The sequence below is a fragment of the Oncorhynchus mykiss genome, chromosome 2 (assembly GCF_013265735.2).
Source record: "Oncorhynchus mykiss isolate Arlee chromosome 2, USDA_OmykA_1.1, whole genome shotgun sequence".
Taxonomy (NCBI): domain Eukaryota; kingdom Metazoa; phylum Chordata; class Actinopteri; order Salmoniformes; family Salmonidae; genus Oncorhynchus; species Oncorhynchus mykiss.
The window spans coordinates 88,712,991-88,727,720 of NC_048566.1; the positions used below are offsets into that span (position 1 = coordinate 88,712,991).

At 45.7% G+C, this 14,730-nt stretch overlaps 1 protein-coding gene across 1 annotated transcript in view; it reads left to right on the forward strand.

Annotated features, from left to right (window-relative positions):
- The window catches only part of LOC110499119 (laminin subunit beta-1), a 35,275-nt gene extending 21,564 nt beyond the window's left edge, over window positions 1–13,711 (forward strand). Inside the window, exons 18-33 of the mRNA XM_036958483.1 lie at window positions 1,026–1,169; window positions 1,277–1,508; window positions 1,698–1,864; window positions 2,215–2,439; window positions 2,540–2,757; window positions 2,859–2,955; window positions 6,136–6,505; window positions 6,635–6,819; window positions 6,936–7,177; window positions 7,465–7,668; window positions 7,748–7,892; window positions 8,095–8,302; window positions 8,445–8,586; window positions 8,758–8,934; window positions 9,074–9,233; window positions 12,239–13,711. Coding sequence (XP_036814378.1) covers window positions 1,026–1,169; window positions 1,277–1,508; window positions 1,698–1,864; window positions 2,215–2,439; window positions 2,540–2,757; window positions 2,859–2,955; window positions 6,136–6,505; window positions 6,635–6,819; window positions 6,936–7,177; window positions 7,465–7,668; window positions 7,748–7,892; window positions 8,095–8,302; window positions 8,445–8,586; window positions 8,758–8,934; window positions 9,074–9,233; window positions 12,239–12,378 — 3,056 coding nt within the window. The 3' untranslated portion in view covers window positions 12,379–13,711. The remainder of the gene's footprint in view (window positions 1–1,025; window positions 1,170–1,276; window positions 1,509–1,697; window positions 1,865–2,214; window positions 2,440–2,539; window positions 2,758–2,858; window positions 2,956–6,135; window positions 6,506–6,634; window positions 6,820–6,935; window positions 7,178–7,464; window positions 7,669–7,747; window positions 7,893–8,094; window positions 8,303–8,444; window positions 8,587–8,757; window positions 8,935–9,073; window positions 9,234–12,238) is intronic.
- Window positions 13,712–14,730: the final 1,019 nt, after the last annotated feature.

Here is a 14,730-nt window from a genome sequence, read left to right on the forward strand (position 1 = left end):
TTGAAATATGACCTAAGTGTGATATGATTTTATTGTATACATTTTTTCTTGGGAATGCAGTCAGTATGAGTTCAAATCCTCCCAGCTGTGAAAGTCACATAATCTTGTCTCACTTAGCAGGTTTTTTGAGGTCTCCTGCACAGATGTAGGTCCCTCATCTACACATTGCTGCAGGTCTTTACAAATCATGTGGTTTCGCAGGTCCCTTTTAAGTCTTACCCCAGTCTTAGCAGTTGGTTACGATCAGAGCGTCTTAACCACAGTCTTCAAGTTCTGCGTGCAATAATCTAGTCCCATAAATAATTTGCCTATCCTAGATCTGAAGGTTCCCACATTGCTGTGGTGTCCCCTTAAACAATAGTGGTTTAGAGGAGTTTCAGATGTATGAGGGCAGCAGAGACTTCAGAGGATAGTGTTGAAGGAGTCTAGGTTTGGGCAGAGTCTGGCTTAGAGCATGTCAGTACCTGCTCGGGGGATGTTTAGTGGATATAGGGACACAACACTTACACTCTGTAAGGTTGCATGTACGTAAGCTTGAACACACACACACCACACACACGCCCATGCTTGCCTAAAATCCCACTCCCATGATGTGACCCAGTGAATACCAGTTCACTTGTCTTTCTCCTCTACATGGACTCAATGTCTTCTATGGAATGTCTGGTCCCTGGCTTTCTCTTTCTTTCCACTCGTCTATTGAGAAGGTTACAGGCCCTGTCAGCCTGTAAGGGTAATATATATAAAAAGTGTTGTTGATTAAATACCTCAGTCGCCTTAATTAATAAAACAAACCTTTGTTAGTATGTATGTATTGAGACAAAGGGTTAACCAGAGTTCTATGTACAGTTAGTACTTATACCATATTCAAAACAGCTTGGGTGAAATACCTTACTCATGTATACAGCAGCAACTATTGCCCCCATTTGAACAGATCATTCCAGATTATGTGTTCAATTCAATTTTAAGCCCATTCCCTCTCTCTCTCTCTCTCTCTTTAATATTTCCTCCTGTATTTGTTTTCCCAGCATGCCAGTGTGACCCGCAGGGCTCTCTCAGCACGGTGTGTGATGCCAGCGGCGGGCAATGCCAGTGTCGCCCCAATGTAGTAGGCAGGAACTGTGACAAATGTTCCCCTGCCACCTACCTGTTTGGACCCAGTGGCTGCAGATGTGAGTTTGACTGAATGAAAAGTGACTGAGTGCATGTGTTTTGTGTTGCACAATACAGGCACTGAATCTGACACTCATCACTTTCTTTGGCCGCTCTCTCCCCCCAGCCTGTGATTGCAATCCCCAGGGATCGGAGCATGCATTCTGCCATGAGGCTACTGGCCAGTGTGCTTGTATCCACGGGGTGTACGGCCGTCAGTGTGACCACTGTTTGCCGGGACACTGGGGCTTCCCCAACTGTCGCCCCTGCACCTGCAATGGCCACACTGAGCAGTGTGACCCCTACTCTGGAGAATGCCTGGACTGCCGAGAACAGACCACCGGGCACAACTGTGAGAGGTCAGACAAGTGTTAGTCTTGGTTGAGGAGTCAGGGGTCAAGGAGGCTCATTGGTGTATGTGCTGGATGGGTCGGCATTAGAATAGGTAGTCAATCAGTCTCCTAAAACATAGATAACTTAGATATTATAGGCATGCATGTGAATGATAGAGTGATTATGACCAACCACCTTATGCCTTTTCTCTACAGGTGTCTGGAAGGTTACTACGGCGACCCTGTCCTGGGTTCAGGGGACCACTGTCGTCCCTGCATGTGTCCGGACGGGCCAGGTAGTGGGCGGCAGTTTGCCGGTGGATGTTACCACGGTCTGGACTCTCACTACCAGGTGTTTTGTATCTGCAACCCTGGATACAGAGGTAGGCAGCCAATAACAACCACTTGCCAAGATGTATAGAGCACCCTGTAAACTAGCGGCGCATGGCAGGATTACTCATGTCAAAGTGCTTCTGTTCAGACCTGTTTCCTAGGAAGCAGTACATTTGTATGCATTCATGTTACAGTGTGGAAGCTTGGTGACTTTCCATGATGTGTAGGTGCCGGCCATGTACACTTACAGTTTGATATATGGCTTGAAAAGATGTGTTGTTGTAGAGGTGAGTGATGACACTGTTTTTGGTGAAGGGTTAATTAAGCGCGTTGCTCTCTCTCCTCCCCCTTTTACCTCTCGTTTCTTCTCTCTTCCTCTATGTTTTCCTCTCCCCTACAGGTGCCAGATGTGAGGAGTGTGCCCCAGGTTACTATGGAAATCCCCATGAGAACGGTGGGCAGTGCCAACCATGCCAGTGCAACAACAACATTGACATGCTGGACCAGGAGTCCTGTGATGCCAGGACGGGTGAATGTCTCAAATGTCTCTACCACACTGAGGGTCGAGGCTGCCACAGCTGCAAGCTGGGTTACTATGGAGATGCCCTCACACAAAATTGCAGAAGTGAGTAAAAAAAGTTAACTTGCAACTCTTTATGTGTCAATGTGAGTGGTTGTCATTGTCCAATTGCTAACCTGCTAGTGACGTCCCTTCTCTCCCTCAGAGTGTGTGTGTAACCACCTGGGTACCAACCCAGCCACGTGCCCGGTAGTGGGTGACTGCCACTGTGATCTGGGCAGCGGGCAGTGCCAGTGTCTACCAAATGTGGTGGGTCAGCACTGTGACCAGTGTGCCCCCGACACCTGGAACATGGCCAGCAAGAGGGGCTGCGAATCTTGCGACTGTGACCCCAACCACTCATTTGGAACGTCCTGCAACGAGGTGAGTTCTCACAAGGCCACACCCTTCTTCTGTTGGGTCTTAATACTCCTGTCTCTCTTATCCTATGTCACATTACTAATATTTATGTGTTTTGTCCACAGCTGAGTGGCCAGTGCTCCTGTAAACCTGGCTTTGGGGGTAAAATGTGTCAGGAGTGCCGAGAGCTGTTCTGGGGAGACCCTGAAGTCAAATGCAATGGTGAGTTGCCACCTCAATCAGCAGCATAGTAGTTATCCGTGCTGGCATTACACTGCCTAAATCCCCATCTAGCGTGCCAGGCGTGTGTGTGTGTGAGAAGGCTCCAACCCAACTATTTTAAATTGCAACACACACAAAGCAGGCCTTTAGTGTTAATCACTGAGATATTACAAGCAGCCCCATTCCTCTAGCCTCTTATCATGGGAATGTGTAGGAGTTTCAGCTGTGGTGGAGAAACTCACAGCATCCTCTCCTTACTGTGGGAGCCAATATTAAGGCCAGATGTGCTCTCTCACCCGACGTCTGTGTTTCTATGACGAACAGGCGGGGGATCTGTCCGAGCCTCCCAATATCCCGCCGTCCCGCCGTTGCTGCTGACAGAAAGGACCCTTTGTCCCAGGGTAGCGTCACTGGAGCAGAGCAGCCTGCTTAATTATCTACTGAAGGACACATGAATTGGCTTCTGATGTAGGCTAGTCCCTTGAGTGGAAACGTGCAGTGACTACAAATGGCCCACTGTGGTAGTTTAATCTACTTTAAACTTCTGTATACATTGTTACCAATCAAATTAGAAAATGATTGTGATCAAACTAAAATGCAGAGGTCACTTTGACGGCTGTTTAAACATCGAACTCCTTCCAGGCAGGCTGCACCATGTCAATTGTGTCATAAAAGTCCTTGCTGTCCCGTCACAGTGCAGTTTTCTCAGGCTTGTGGTTTGCTGCTACTAGCAGGGAGTGTTGCATGCCGGAAAGGTTTGTGTTTCTTCGCTCTGCGGAGAAGGATCTGTGTTGACAGTCCTGACTGTTTGTTTGGAGAAGGAAGTCTGCTCTGGTTCCCTGATATCGGATTACCTCATTTACCGCAACTAATGTTGACATACCCCTAATCTGGATCAGTCCAACAGCCAAACATTACACTAAAACTAGCTTCAAACGGTACAGATCCATGTTAGTTTATGGTATGTTAGTTTCTCTGGAAACATAGTAACGTTGTACACTTTGAACAATTCAATGAAGGGAGAGAATGGTCAACTGCTCAATTTGTGGTCACATTAATTGATATCACAGTTTACTTTCTTGTGCACCTCCAGCCATTTTTTGTGGCTTTTGCAGTGATTTGACCCTTTTAATCACATCAGTTTACTATTTGAAGACCGTTTTCTGTCTATGGGAGCCATGTCTACTGTTTCTTGTTCATCAAAGCCTTTGGAGGTGTGTGTGTGCGTGTGTGTGTCTGTGTTGGCCCATGGTGAAAGACTGCTCCAGCTGTAGACCATTAAAGCTGTAGTTTACTGATGTGCCCCCATCATCCCCCAACACAGAGGAATAGAAGCCATGTTGGGATCCATGTCACAAAAACAGCTGGAATTTCCCTACCCTGCCTGCTCGCAATCATCTTATCTGACCTGTAACATACAACAGATGCTGTGTAGAAAAGAAAGAAAAGAGGTCCAGCTATCTTCTATAAAAGGCCTTTATTAAAAATGTGTGCAATTTTGTTAGAAACAGCAGAAAGCCTGTGTTAATCAGCCATGTCTTATTGTGCCATGGATTCCAGTTCCCTCTACATATTGCTTGTAGTGTGTTTAATCTGCAATGAGGGCCATTGTTAATTTTGACGGGTAGGGGGTGAGGGTCAATATTTACCTCCCTTCCGTACCTGGCCTATGTGGCCATTTTGTGTGTCAAAGCCATCACCCAGTGTAAACAGAGGCAGTGCTTTAATCTGCAGTGGGGGAGGGGGCTGTGTGAATGGGGACCTTCAGGGGTGGTGCTGTAGTGTGGCGTGTGGGGTCATGAATGTGACCTTTCCTTTTGTCCCCCCTGTCTGCTGATAATGGAGACTGGTGACTGACTCCCCACACAGCCAGTTAACGCACAGAGGAAGAGAGACGGGGGACAAAAGGACAGGTCACATTCATTACATATTTCCACTGAGCCCAGGCCCCTCACCCTCCTGCCTTACAAAACTATAGGAGGATTACGCCACACATCTAAGCCCCCATTTCCCCTCCTCTTTTGTTGCTTTAGCACCCTGAGGTGACTAAAAGTAATTTTTCAGGGTGTGTGTACATCTACAAATTTGAAAAGGTTTGTGGTTCTACAAGTGTGTGGTGTGTCCAAGAAAGTATGTACACTTCACCAAAGATTCTTCAAGTTTGTGTGTAAGAGTAAACACAGGAGGTACCACAGTTAGATATATGGTTGTCATCAGTGGTTCCTGGGGAGTTGTTTGCAGAGTCTGTAGGGGCCCATGGTGGCCCCTTTGTTCTCCACACACTCTACACACTTCCCGTAACGAGGCTGTGAAGTGGGCAAACATCCTCCTCTTTCTCCATTCCTCCTCCTCCACTCCCCTTCTCTCCATCCCATCCTATTCACACAACCAGCCCCCCTAAGGTCACTGGGTTAATGTGGATGGCTGTGGTTCATTGATCTTTGGCTCACCAGAATTTCAGCTGACATCATCTTTACTAGTTGAAACTCCACCAAAAACATTTTATCCACCAGTCAATACATCAGCTGTCCACTCTTAACTCTCCCAATGGTCACTCACCCAGAAATACATGAGGGCTTATCAGTAGATTTAAAATGCAATATGGCTAGCATTAAAGAACTTGAATTATAATGAAAATTAAGTCAAAACTATTATTAGAACCAAAGGTTAGGCTTGCTAGTCCACATTTCAGAGTTGCTTACAACAGGGTGCCAACTGTGCTTGACACATTAACATGTGATTAAAACCCTATAAAGGTTACGACCCATAAAGCAACAGGAGCTCCCGTCCTTTCCCCTCTCCACAGTGGAGCACTTTGAAATGACTTTAGGAGGATGCCAATAAACTGAATGAGTTTGTAAGTTGACCTGACGAGACAGACATGTCCTTTGAGGTCAAGATGTCTAGCGAGAGAGAGGCGGGCTACTTAAAAGCACTTCCCTGGCTTTGTAAGACTGCTTTATAGGCTCTTGTCCATTGTTATGGGACATCATCTACCTGTTTGAAATGTCTCCCTCCCATTTAGGATCCCTGGAGGGTGACTGACCAGTCAGGATCAGGATGGAACAAAATGAGTTGTAGAAAAAGTGTTGTTTTTTTGAGTCATGCTGAAATAGTTTAGAGTTGAATGAAAAAAAGGCTAGACTAGTAGTAAAACCCATGTTTCCTATTGCCTTGCAGCATGCGACTGTGACCCACAAGGCATTGCCGAGCCGCAGTGCAACAAGGCCAATGGTCACTGTGTGTGCTTGGAGGGCGTGTCTGGTCCCCGCTGTAATCTCTGCGCCCGGGGCTCCTCTGGCACCTTCCCCTACTGCGAACGCTGCCACCAGTGCTTCGCCGACTGGGACGTGATCGTAGGTCAGCTGACCAACCAGACCCACAGGCTGGTCAACAAGGTGAACACCATTAAGGCCAGCGGCATCACCGGACCATACAAACACGCCATAGATAACATGGAGCAGAGCGCCAGGTCCATAAGAACTATCCTGGCCCAGAACCTGGCTACACAGCCACTGTCAGAGATACAGCAGCTACTGGAGCAAGCCACGTAAGTGGGGTCAAAGGGTGGGGTCAAAATGGGTCATTGACAATATTTATCAATAGCAAAAACAGTAGTAGACACATCAAACGCAATAATATACTAATTATTACTGTATGATCCATTTCTGTTCTTTAGAGATCTAATGGAAGAGATGAGCAACAAGCTGAACCTCACTGAGGAGGCGTTGGCCCAAGTATCATCTGATGACAACAGCACCAACACCAAACTGGACTCTCTCAAAGAGGACGCCCAGAAACTGGATCGCACCGTCAAGGAGCTGCTGGACCAAGTGGAGCTCATCAAGAACTCTGATGTTCGGGGTAAGGGACTGGGACAAGAATGTTTGACTTGTTGATGATTGTGTTATACAATGTCATGTTCATTATACTTCCATTTGTCAACTCTGTGAAATTGAACATTGTTTTTGTAATGACAGGAGCGACAGACAGTGTCACAAAGTACTACCTGCAGTCTCTGGCTGCTGGGGCCCAGGCCAACGCCTCCACCACCGACCCAGGCAACCCGGTGGAGAGCTCTTTCGTTCTACGACAAGCTACGGAGGACAAGATGAACGACACCAGGGATGAGTTCCATAGGAGGCAGGAAGAACACTCCAAGAGACTGGACGACCTGGCGGATCAGCTGGAGACATTGGACCTATCAGAACTCAGCGAGAAGGTAAGGCCATCCAAGGCCATAACTGTGGCCTGAAACTGGCTTGCTGATGTTGATCTGTTTGACAGAGATCGGACTCAATCAAATCCCAGTTTGAAAGATAAAACCATCGAAAACAAGACTTTTCTTGAGCTGTTAAATCAAAGCTTATGTGTAGGTCAGGAAGAATGATAGGTTTGATTGAATGAGAAGCATATGCTTAGATCCCATTTGAACTTGTCAAGATGCATATGCTTAGATCACATTTAAACTTGTCAACTCTTTTCACTCTACTGGGCCTCTCTCTGCAGACGTGCGGCAGCCCAGCTGGTGAGGCGTGTGCAGACTCTCCGTGCGGGGGTCTGAGTTGTGTGGACTCTGAGGGGAACAGGAGGTGTGGGGGTGAGGGGTGTAACGGTCTGGTCACCCTGGCCAACAATGCCTGGCATAAGGCCAAGGACTTTGACCAGGAGATCCTCACGGCCATGGAGGAGGTGGACAAGCTCTCCAAGATGGTGAGATCCTGTCTTTGAATTAAAATGAACCAACACCCACTTTGGTTCCTAACCTGTTTGTTTGTGATCATGTGTCCAGGTGTCAGAGGCCAAGGTGAAGGCAGACGAGGCCAAGCTGAGTGCCCAGGACGTGCTGCTGAAGACAAACGAGACCAAGCAGCGCGTGGACCAGAGCAATGAGGAGCTGCGCAGCCTCATCCGACAGATCAGAGACTTCCTCACACGTATGTCTACTCCTCCAATCAACTACATATGTTTACTAACCTGTGGCTTAAAGGTACAATCTAGCTGTTCAATTGTAATTTCAATTAAATGTTTCAAATTATTTCACCCATTGATTCTAGAAGATTGTATCTCATAAACTTAGTACAACTGTCCCTTTCACAAGCTTAGTACAACCCTTGTCTCTCCTGTGGCACCCCCTAGAGGATGCAGCAGACATGGAGAGCATCGAGGCAGTGGCCAACGAGGTGCTGGCCATGCAGATGCCCAGCACGCCAGCCCAGCTCCAGAATCTGACAGATGAGATCAGGGAGAGGGTGCGAGACCTGGCCCAAGTGGAGACTATCCTCAACCAGAGTGCTGACGACGTGCAGAGAGCCGAGAACCTACTGAAGCAGGCAGGCAGAGCCAGGTGACACACACTAACACACACTTGTCAAGATTATCCTTGAATGGAGCACAGATGATGAGGCATGTGCGCAATGCCAGGCACTCCACACACACTCTGGTGCTTGGTGGGCTTATTATTTTCTCCCTCTGTGTGTGTCCCACAGTAAAGAGGCCACAGATGTGAGGGAAACAGCAGAGATGGTGAAGCAGGCTCTGGAAGAGGCTGAGCGTGCCCAGAAAGCAGCAGCCGAGGCTATCAAACAGGCTACCACTGACATTAAAGGCACAAACGACCTCCTGTCCTCAGTGAGTCAACATCCTCCATTTTATCACACACAGCAAGTTTGAACTTTTGGGACTAATCCATTGGTTCCATGTACCGGGAAAACTAAATCAAGCACAGCTAAGGTATTTGACCCATTAAAATGTACAAGTATACCATTAAGTCACCCTGTGCTTGTCTTTATGTCTGAAAAGGTGGAATCGGAGACAGCAGACTCAGAGTTCAAGCTGAACAACGCCACCCAGAGACTGCTGTGGTTAGAGAAGGACATCACACTGCTCAGAGAGAAGGCACAGAACACCTCTCTTAGCTCTGAACAAACCGAGAGAGATGCAGAGAGCATCAACAAAGTTGCTGAGCAGGTCAAAAAGGTTTGTGAGCTACTTTGTGTTAAATTGGGATGTGAGAGTTTGTGGTTTATTTTTCATCCTTGTCATTCTCACAATAAATTGCTGACCTTGCATATGACTGTTCGTGTGTGTGTGTGTGTGTGTGTGTGTGTGCGTGCAGGATCTGGAGTCGGAGCTGAAGGATAAGTACAGCACCGTGCAGGACCTGATCAAACAGGAGGCCGGGGGCGTGGCCGACGCCAAGAAGAGGGCGGAGCTTCTACAGCAGGAAGCCACAGACCTTCTGCTACAGGCCAGTGACAAATTACAGCTACTGAAAGGTAAAGTACACACACACACATACCTGCACTGGCTATATGCACACAGGTCTCTATCCACACACACTGACACTCTCACACACACACATAGACATGCACCACATAAATCTTCCACAACAGCTTGGGGAGCACCTTGCATGAAAATACACTGAACAAAAATATAAACGTAAAGTATTGATCCCATGTTTCATGAGCTGAAATAAAAGATCCCAGCAATGTTCCATATGCACAAAAAGCTTATTTCTCTCAAATGTTGTGCACAAATGTGTTTACATCCATGTTAGTGAGCATTTATCCATTGCCAAAATAATCCATCCACCTGACAGGTGTGGCATATCAAGAAGCTGATTAAACAGCATGCTCATTACAACTTGTGCTGGGGACAATAAAAAACCACTCTAAAATGTGCAGGAATGTCCACCAGAGCTGTTGCCAGAGAATTTAATGTTCATTTCTCTACCATTAGCCACCTCCAACGTCGTTTTAGATCATTTAGCAGTATGTCCAACCGGCCTCACAACCGCAGACCAAATCATCGAAGCTCTGCAGATTTTGTTGTGAGGATAGAGAATCAATAGACCATTTATTTTGATATTGCCCTCAGGTAGCCTGGAGAGACCGGGTCAGTCAATTACTAATATACTAATACTCTTAGTAAAAGTATTTATCTTCAACTCGCAATCTGTGGATTCTATTCGATTAGATAGATTGAAATTGTACGTTAAACATCACAGCATAGTTGAAAGATATATGTTGCGTAGAATTCCGTAGCGGGTGACCAGCAGAGATAGATGGGATGGGCTGAGGATTGGGAGTGGAGTAGAGTTGCTGTGCGGAAGATAGAATGATGGTCAAAGATAAAAGTCAAAAATGAAGTCAAAATAAAACTAAATAAAAAGTAAGTTTGAATGAAACTGATGGGCAGTGTTTTTACAGCTAATGCCGGTTTGGCTGATGCCGTGCAGGTGTTTGTACACATGCATATACACACACTCTCATTCAAATACACAGACACACACACACATGTAATAGTGCCAGACATGCACTCAAACATATACAGTTGGCATTGCTGTTATGAGTTTAGTTGTCCTTGATGTCCTTTCTTAATTTTTTTCTTGCATTGTTGTTTGCTGTTTTTGTGTGTCTTTTTTGTCTTTAGTTAATTTACTTGGTTGTTGGTGCATTGGGGGTTTCTTCGGGGTGGGGAATGGAATCAATAGTATATTTATTTATTTATTTTCTTCTTGGGGGTGACTGTCGGAGGGGTCTCGGATGGTTGAGGGACAGCTATTGGGGAACTGATGGAGGATCTAGGAGGGTTCGGGTCCTCGATTTCTTTTGTGCCTGGTGGGAGATCTGTCGACGTGCGCTTGAGCAGGGCATTGACCCTGGATGCTTCTGTGTGTTGCTCTGAATGGGAGTCTGTTGGGTGACTGGTCTGGTGTAGTTGTTACTGCAAGTATATTGTATGTTTGGATATTCAGTAAAATTATATATTTTTATTATAATAATAATAATTCTCTACTATAAGCTGCCTCCAACGTCGATTTAGATAATTTAGCAGTACGTCCAACCGGCCTCACACCCACAGACCACGTGTTACCACGCCAGCCCAGGACCTCCACATCCAGCTTCTTCACCTGCAGGATTGTCTGAGACCAACCACCCAGACAGCTGATAAAACTGTGGGTTTGCACAACCAAATAATTTCTGCACAAACAGTCTCAGGGAAGCTCTTCTGCGTGTTCGTCGTCCTCACCAGGGTCTTGATCTGACTGCAGTTCAGCATTGTAACTGACTTCAGTGGATGAACACTCACCTTCGATGGCCACTGGCATGCTGGAGAAGTGTGCTCTTCATGGATGAATCCCGATTTCAACTGTACCGGGCAGGTGGCAGACAGTGTGTATGGCATTGTGTTGGTGAGCGGTTTGCTGATGTCAACGTTGTGAATAGAGTGCCCCATGGTGGCGGTGGGGTTATGGTATGGGCAGGCATAAGCTACAGACAACAAACACAATTGCATTTTATCGATGAAAATTTGAATGCACAGAGATACCGTGCCGAGATCCTGAGGCCCGTTGTTGTGCCATTCATACGCTGCCATCACCTCAAGTTTCAGCATGATAATGCAGGGCCCCATGTCACAAGGATCTGTACACAATTCCTGGAAGCTGAAAATATCCCAGTACTTCCATGGCTTGCATACTCACCAGACATGTCACCCATTGAGCATGTTTGGGATGCTCTGGATTGACGTGTAGGACAGCTTGTTCCAGTTCCCGCCAATATCCAGCAACTTCGCACAGCCATTGAAGAGGAGTGGGACAACATTACGCAGGCCACAATCAACAGCCTGATCAACTGTATGTGAAGGAGATGTGTTGCGCTGCATGGGGCAAAGGGTGGTCACACCAGATACGGACTGGTTTTCTGATCCACGCCTCTACCTTGTTTTTAAGGTATCTGTGACCAACAGATGCATATCTGTATTCCCAGTCATGTGAAATCCATAGATTAGGGCCTAATGAATTTATTTCATTTGACTGATTTGCTTATATGAACTGTAACTCAGTAAAACCTTTGAAATTGTTGCATGTTGCGTTTAGATTTTTTTTCAGTGTACAATCACAACTCACTACCTAAAACACACACCCTTAGGGTCCAACCATGATATGTCCTTACAACGCATTGAGGCAGGCATTACCGCAAGCATTACACTGTACAGACTACTTTTCAATGGTGTCTGCATAGTGGATATATAAACACGATCCGTTTGTAATACCTATGAGATCTCCATCTTCATGTTGATTCACTTTTCCCAATCAAGAGTTGAACATGAAATTACGCAGGCCCTCTAACTTTCTCTTCTCAAGTGTGTGTATTCACTGCATGACATTCTACATGTTCTGATTATAAAGCCGGTGTGTGGAGGGATACTACACATCCTGTGATTATGAGCAAGTAGTTTGACGGTAGGATCTCTCCATTTTTTGGTTCCCATCCAGATTTAGAGAAGTCCTACGAGGACAACCAGAAGACTCTGGAAGACAAGGCCAACCAGTTGGTGGATCTGGAGAAGGCTGTGAAAGAGCTGCTGCAGGAGATCAGTCACAAAGTCACTGTGTACAGCACCTGTCTGTTTTAAACACAACCCCCAGTACGGGGTTGTGAAAACTGGTTCACATAGCAAAATGAACACCAACCAAGGAATAGAGGCCATTTGAAACCAGAAGATATTTAATATTACTGGCACAGAGCCCCTAGAGACTGAACACATTAAACGTACCACCCACTCACACTCCCTGGTATCATCATTTGAAATCAAAGATTACTGTTTACTTTTATACTGTTTCTAAGTCCAACAAGTGGTATTCGTGTGGGAAAAGCAGGGGATAAAAAATAAGTAATCTGTTTCTATTTGTAGGAAACAAGGAGAGCGAATAAGTGAAAATCTGAATCCTGCCAAAGAGTTTACCATCCAAGCTACAGCCAGCATTTAAGATACACAGTACCAGCTAGACATCATCGCCTACATATACAACGTGACATGAACCAGCCAGACTTTACAACTACCTTGTTTGGCAGTACTTCTAGCACACAGTATGTGTGCGAATGTTATGGTTCTAATTTTTGAGAATGAGAGCGTTGAGGCGAATTTCTGCGTACAGATATTTGGAATACGAAAAAGACCATCCTCAAAACATTTTAAAATAAAAAGGAAAATGTGCATTGTTTTGAAATGGTTGCAAAGAAATTCCCTCTCCATTTAAACCAGAATGTAATTCAATTATTTTCTTGAGCTTGAAAACCACTGTCTTGAAGGCTGAAAGCATGAATGTAAAGGTTTGACTTAACTTTTTTTTTTTTACCTGAGACTGGATTATTTTGTATATTTGTATGCAACATTGTATGAACCAACTGGTTACTTTCAAAGTTACCTTGACCAAAAACTTGATCAACAAATGTATTTTCAATTTGGAGGGAAAAAAACATTGCATTTGAAATCCCATCAAATCTGTGTTACATCTTGACAAGTTCTGAGAGTTATTGTTTTTAAACATATTTACTATTTTGAGCCTTAGCCTCTCACCTTAACACTATAGTGTACCTGTTATGGTAAAATGGGGAAGTGTTTGTGGAGCCTCAGAGTGCTCCTGGGAGGCAGCCACATACAGAGCAGACCTTCTGTGTACACTAAGCATTAGATCCAATGCCTTGGCTAGATCTGAAACACAAGAGACATTAAGCTACTCACAATTCTGTTTTTATCCTTGATTTATTCTCTTATATTTTGTTGTATAGTGTCCTTGTTATTTTATATTTAACAGGCGCTTTAAAACCAATGTATTACAATTATTAGTGCTAGCATAGGGCAATTGTGACAGGACTCTTCATAAATTCTCCCAATATGCCACAAATTTCAATGAAATGCAATCATCCCTTCTTTCCTGGAATAAATCAGGTCTGATATGTTTGAATTGGTGATAGCAGGGTGGTAACTTTCATTTGACTTTAATCACAAATGGATTATTCAATCAAACACAGGCCTATATTATGGACACTGGCAGACAGGTTAACCTGGTTGGGTTGTATCAATCAATCAATCAAATGTATTTATAAAGCCCTTCTTACATCAGCTGATGTCACAAAGTGCTGTACAGAAACCCGTCCGAAAACCCCAAACAGCAAGCAATGCAGGTGTAGAAGCACGGTGGCTAGGAAAAACTCCCTAGAAAGGCCGGAACCTAGGAAGAAACCTAGAGTGGAACCAGGATATGAGGGGTGGCCAGTCCACTTATGGCTGTGCCGGGTTGAGATTATAACAGAACATGGCCAAGATGTTCAAACGTCAAATAATAATAATCACAGTGGTTGTAGACGGTGCAACAGGTCAGCACCTCAAGAGTACATTTCAGTTGGCTTTTCATAGCAGATCATTCAGAGTATCTCTACCTGCTGTCTCTAGAGAGTTGAAAACAGCAGGTCTGGGACAAGGTAGCATGTCCGGTGAACAGGTCAGGGTTCCATAGCCACAGGCAGAACAGTTGAAACTGGAGCAGCAGGGGACAGCAAGGAGTCATCAGGCCAGGTGGTCCTAGGGCTCAGGTCCTCCGAGGAGATGGGAAGGAGAGAGAGAGAATTAGAGAGAGCATACTTAAATTCACACAGGACAGCGGATAAGACAGGAGAAATACTCCAGATAAAACAGACTGACCATAGCCCTCCGACACATAACCCTTTGCAGCATAAATACTGGAGGTTGAGACAGGAGGGGTCAGGAGACACTGTGGCCCCGTCCGACGATACCCCAGGACAGGGCCAAACAGGCAGGATATAACCCCACCCACTTTGCCAAAGCACAGCACCCACACCACTAGAGGGATATCTTCAACCACCAACTTACTATCCTGAGACAATGGCGAGTATAGCCCACGTTCTGAGCCCTCTCCTGTACTCCCTGTTCACCCACGACTGCGTGGCCACGCACGCCTCCAAC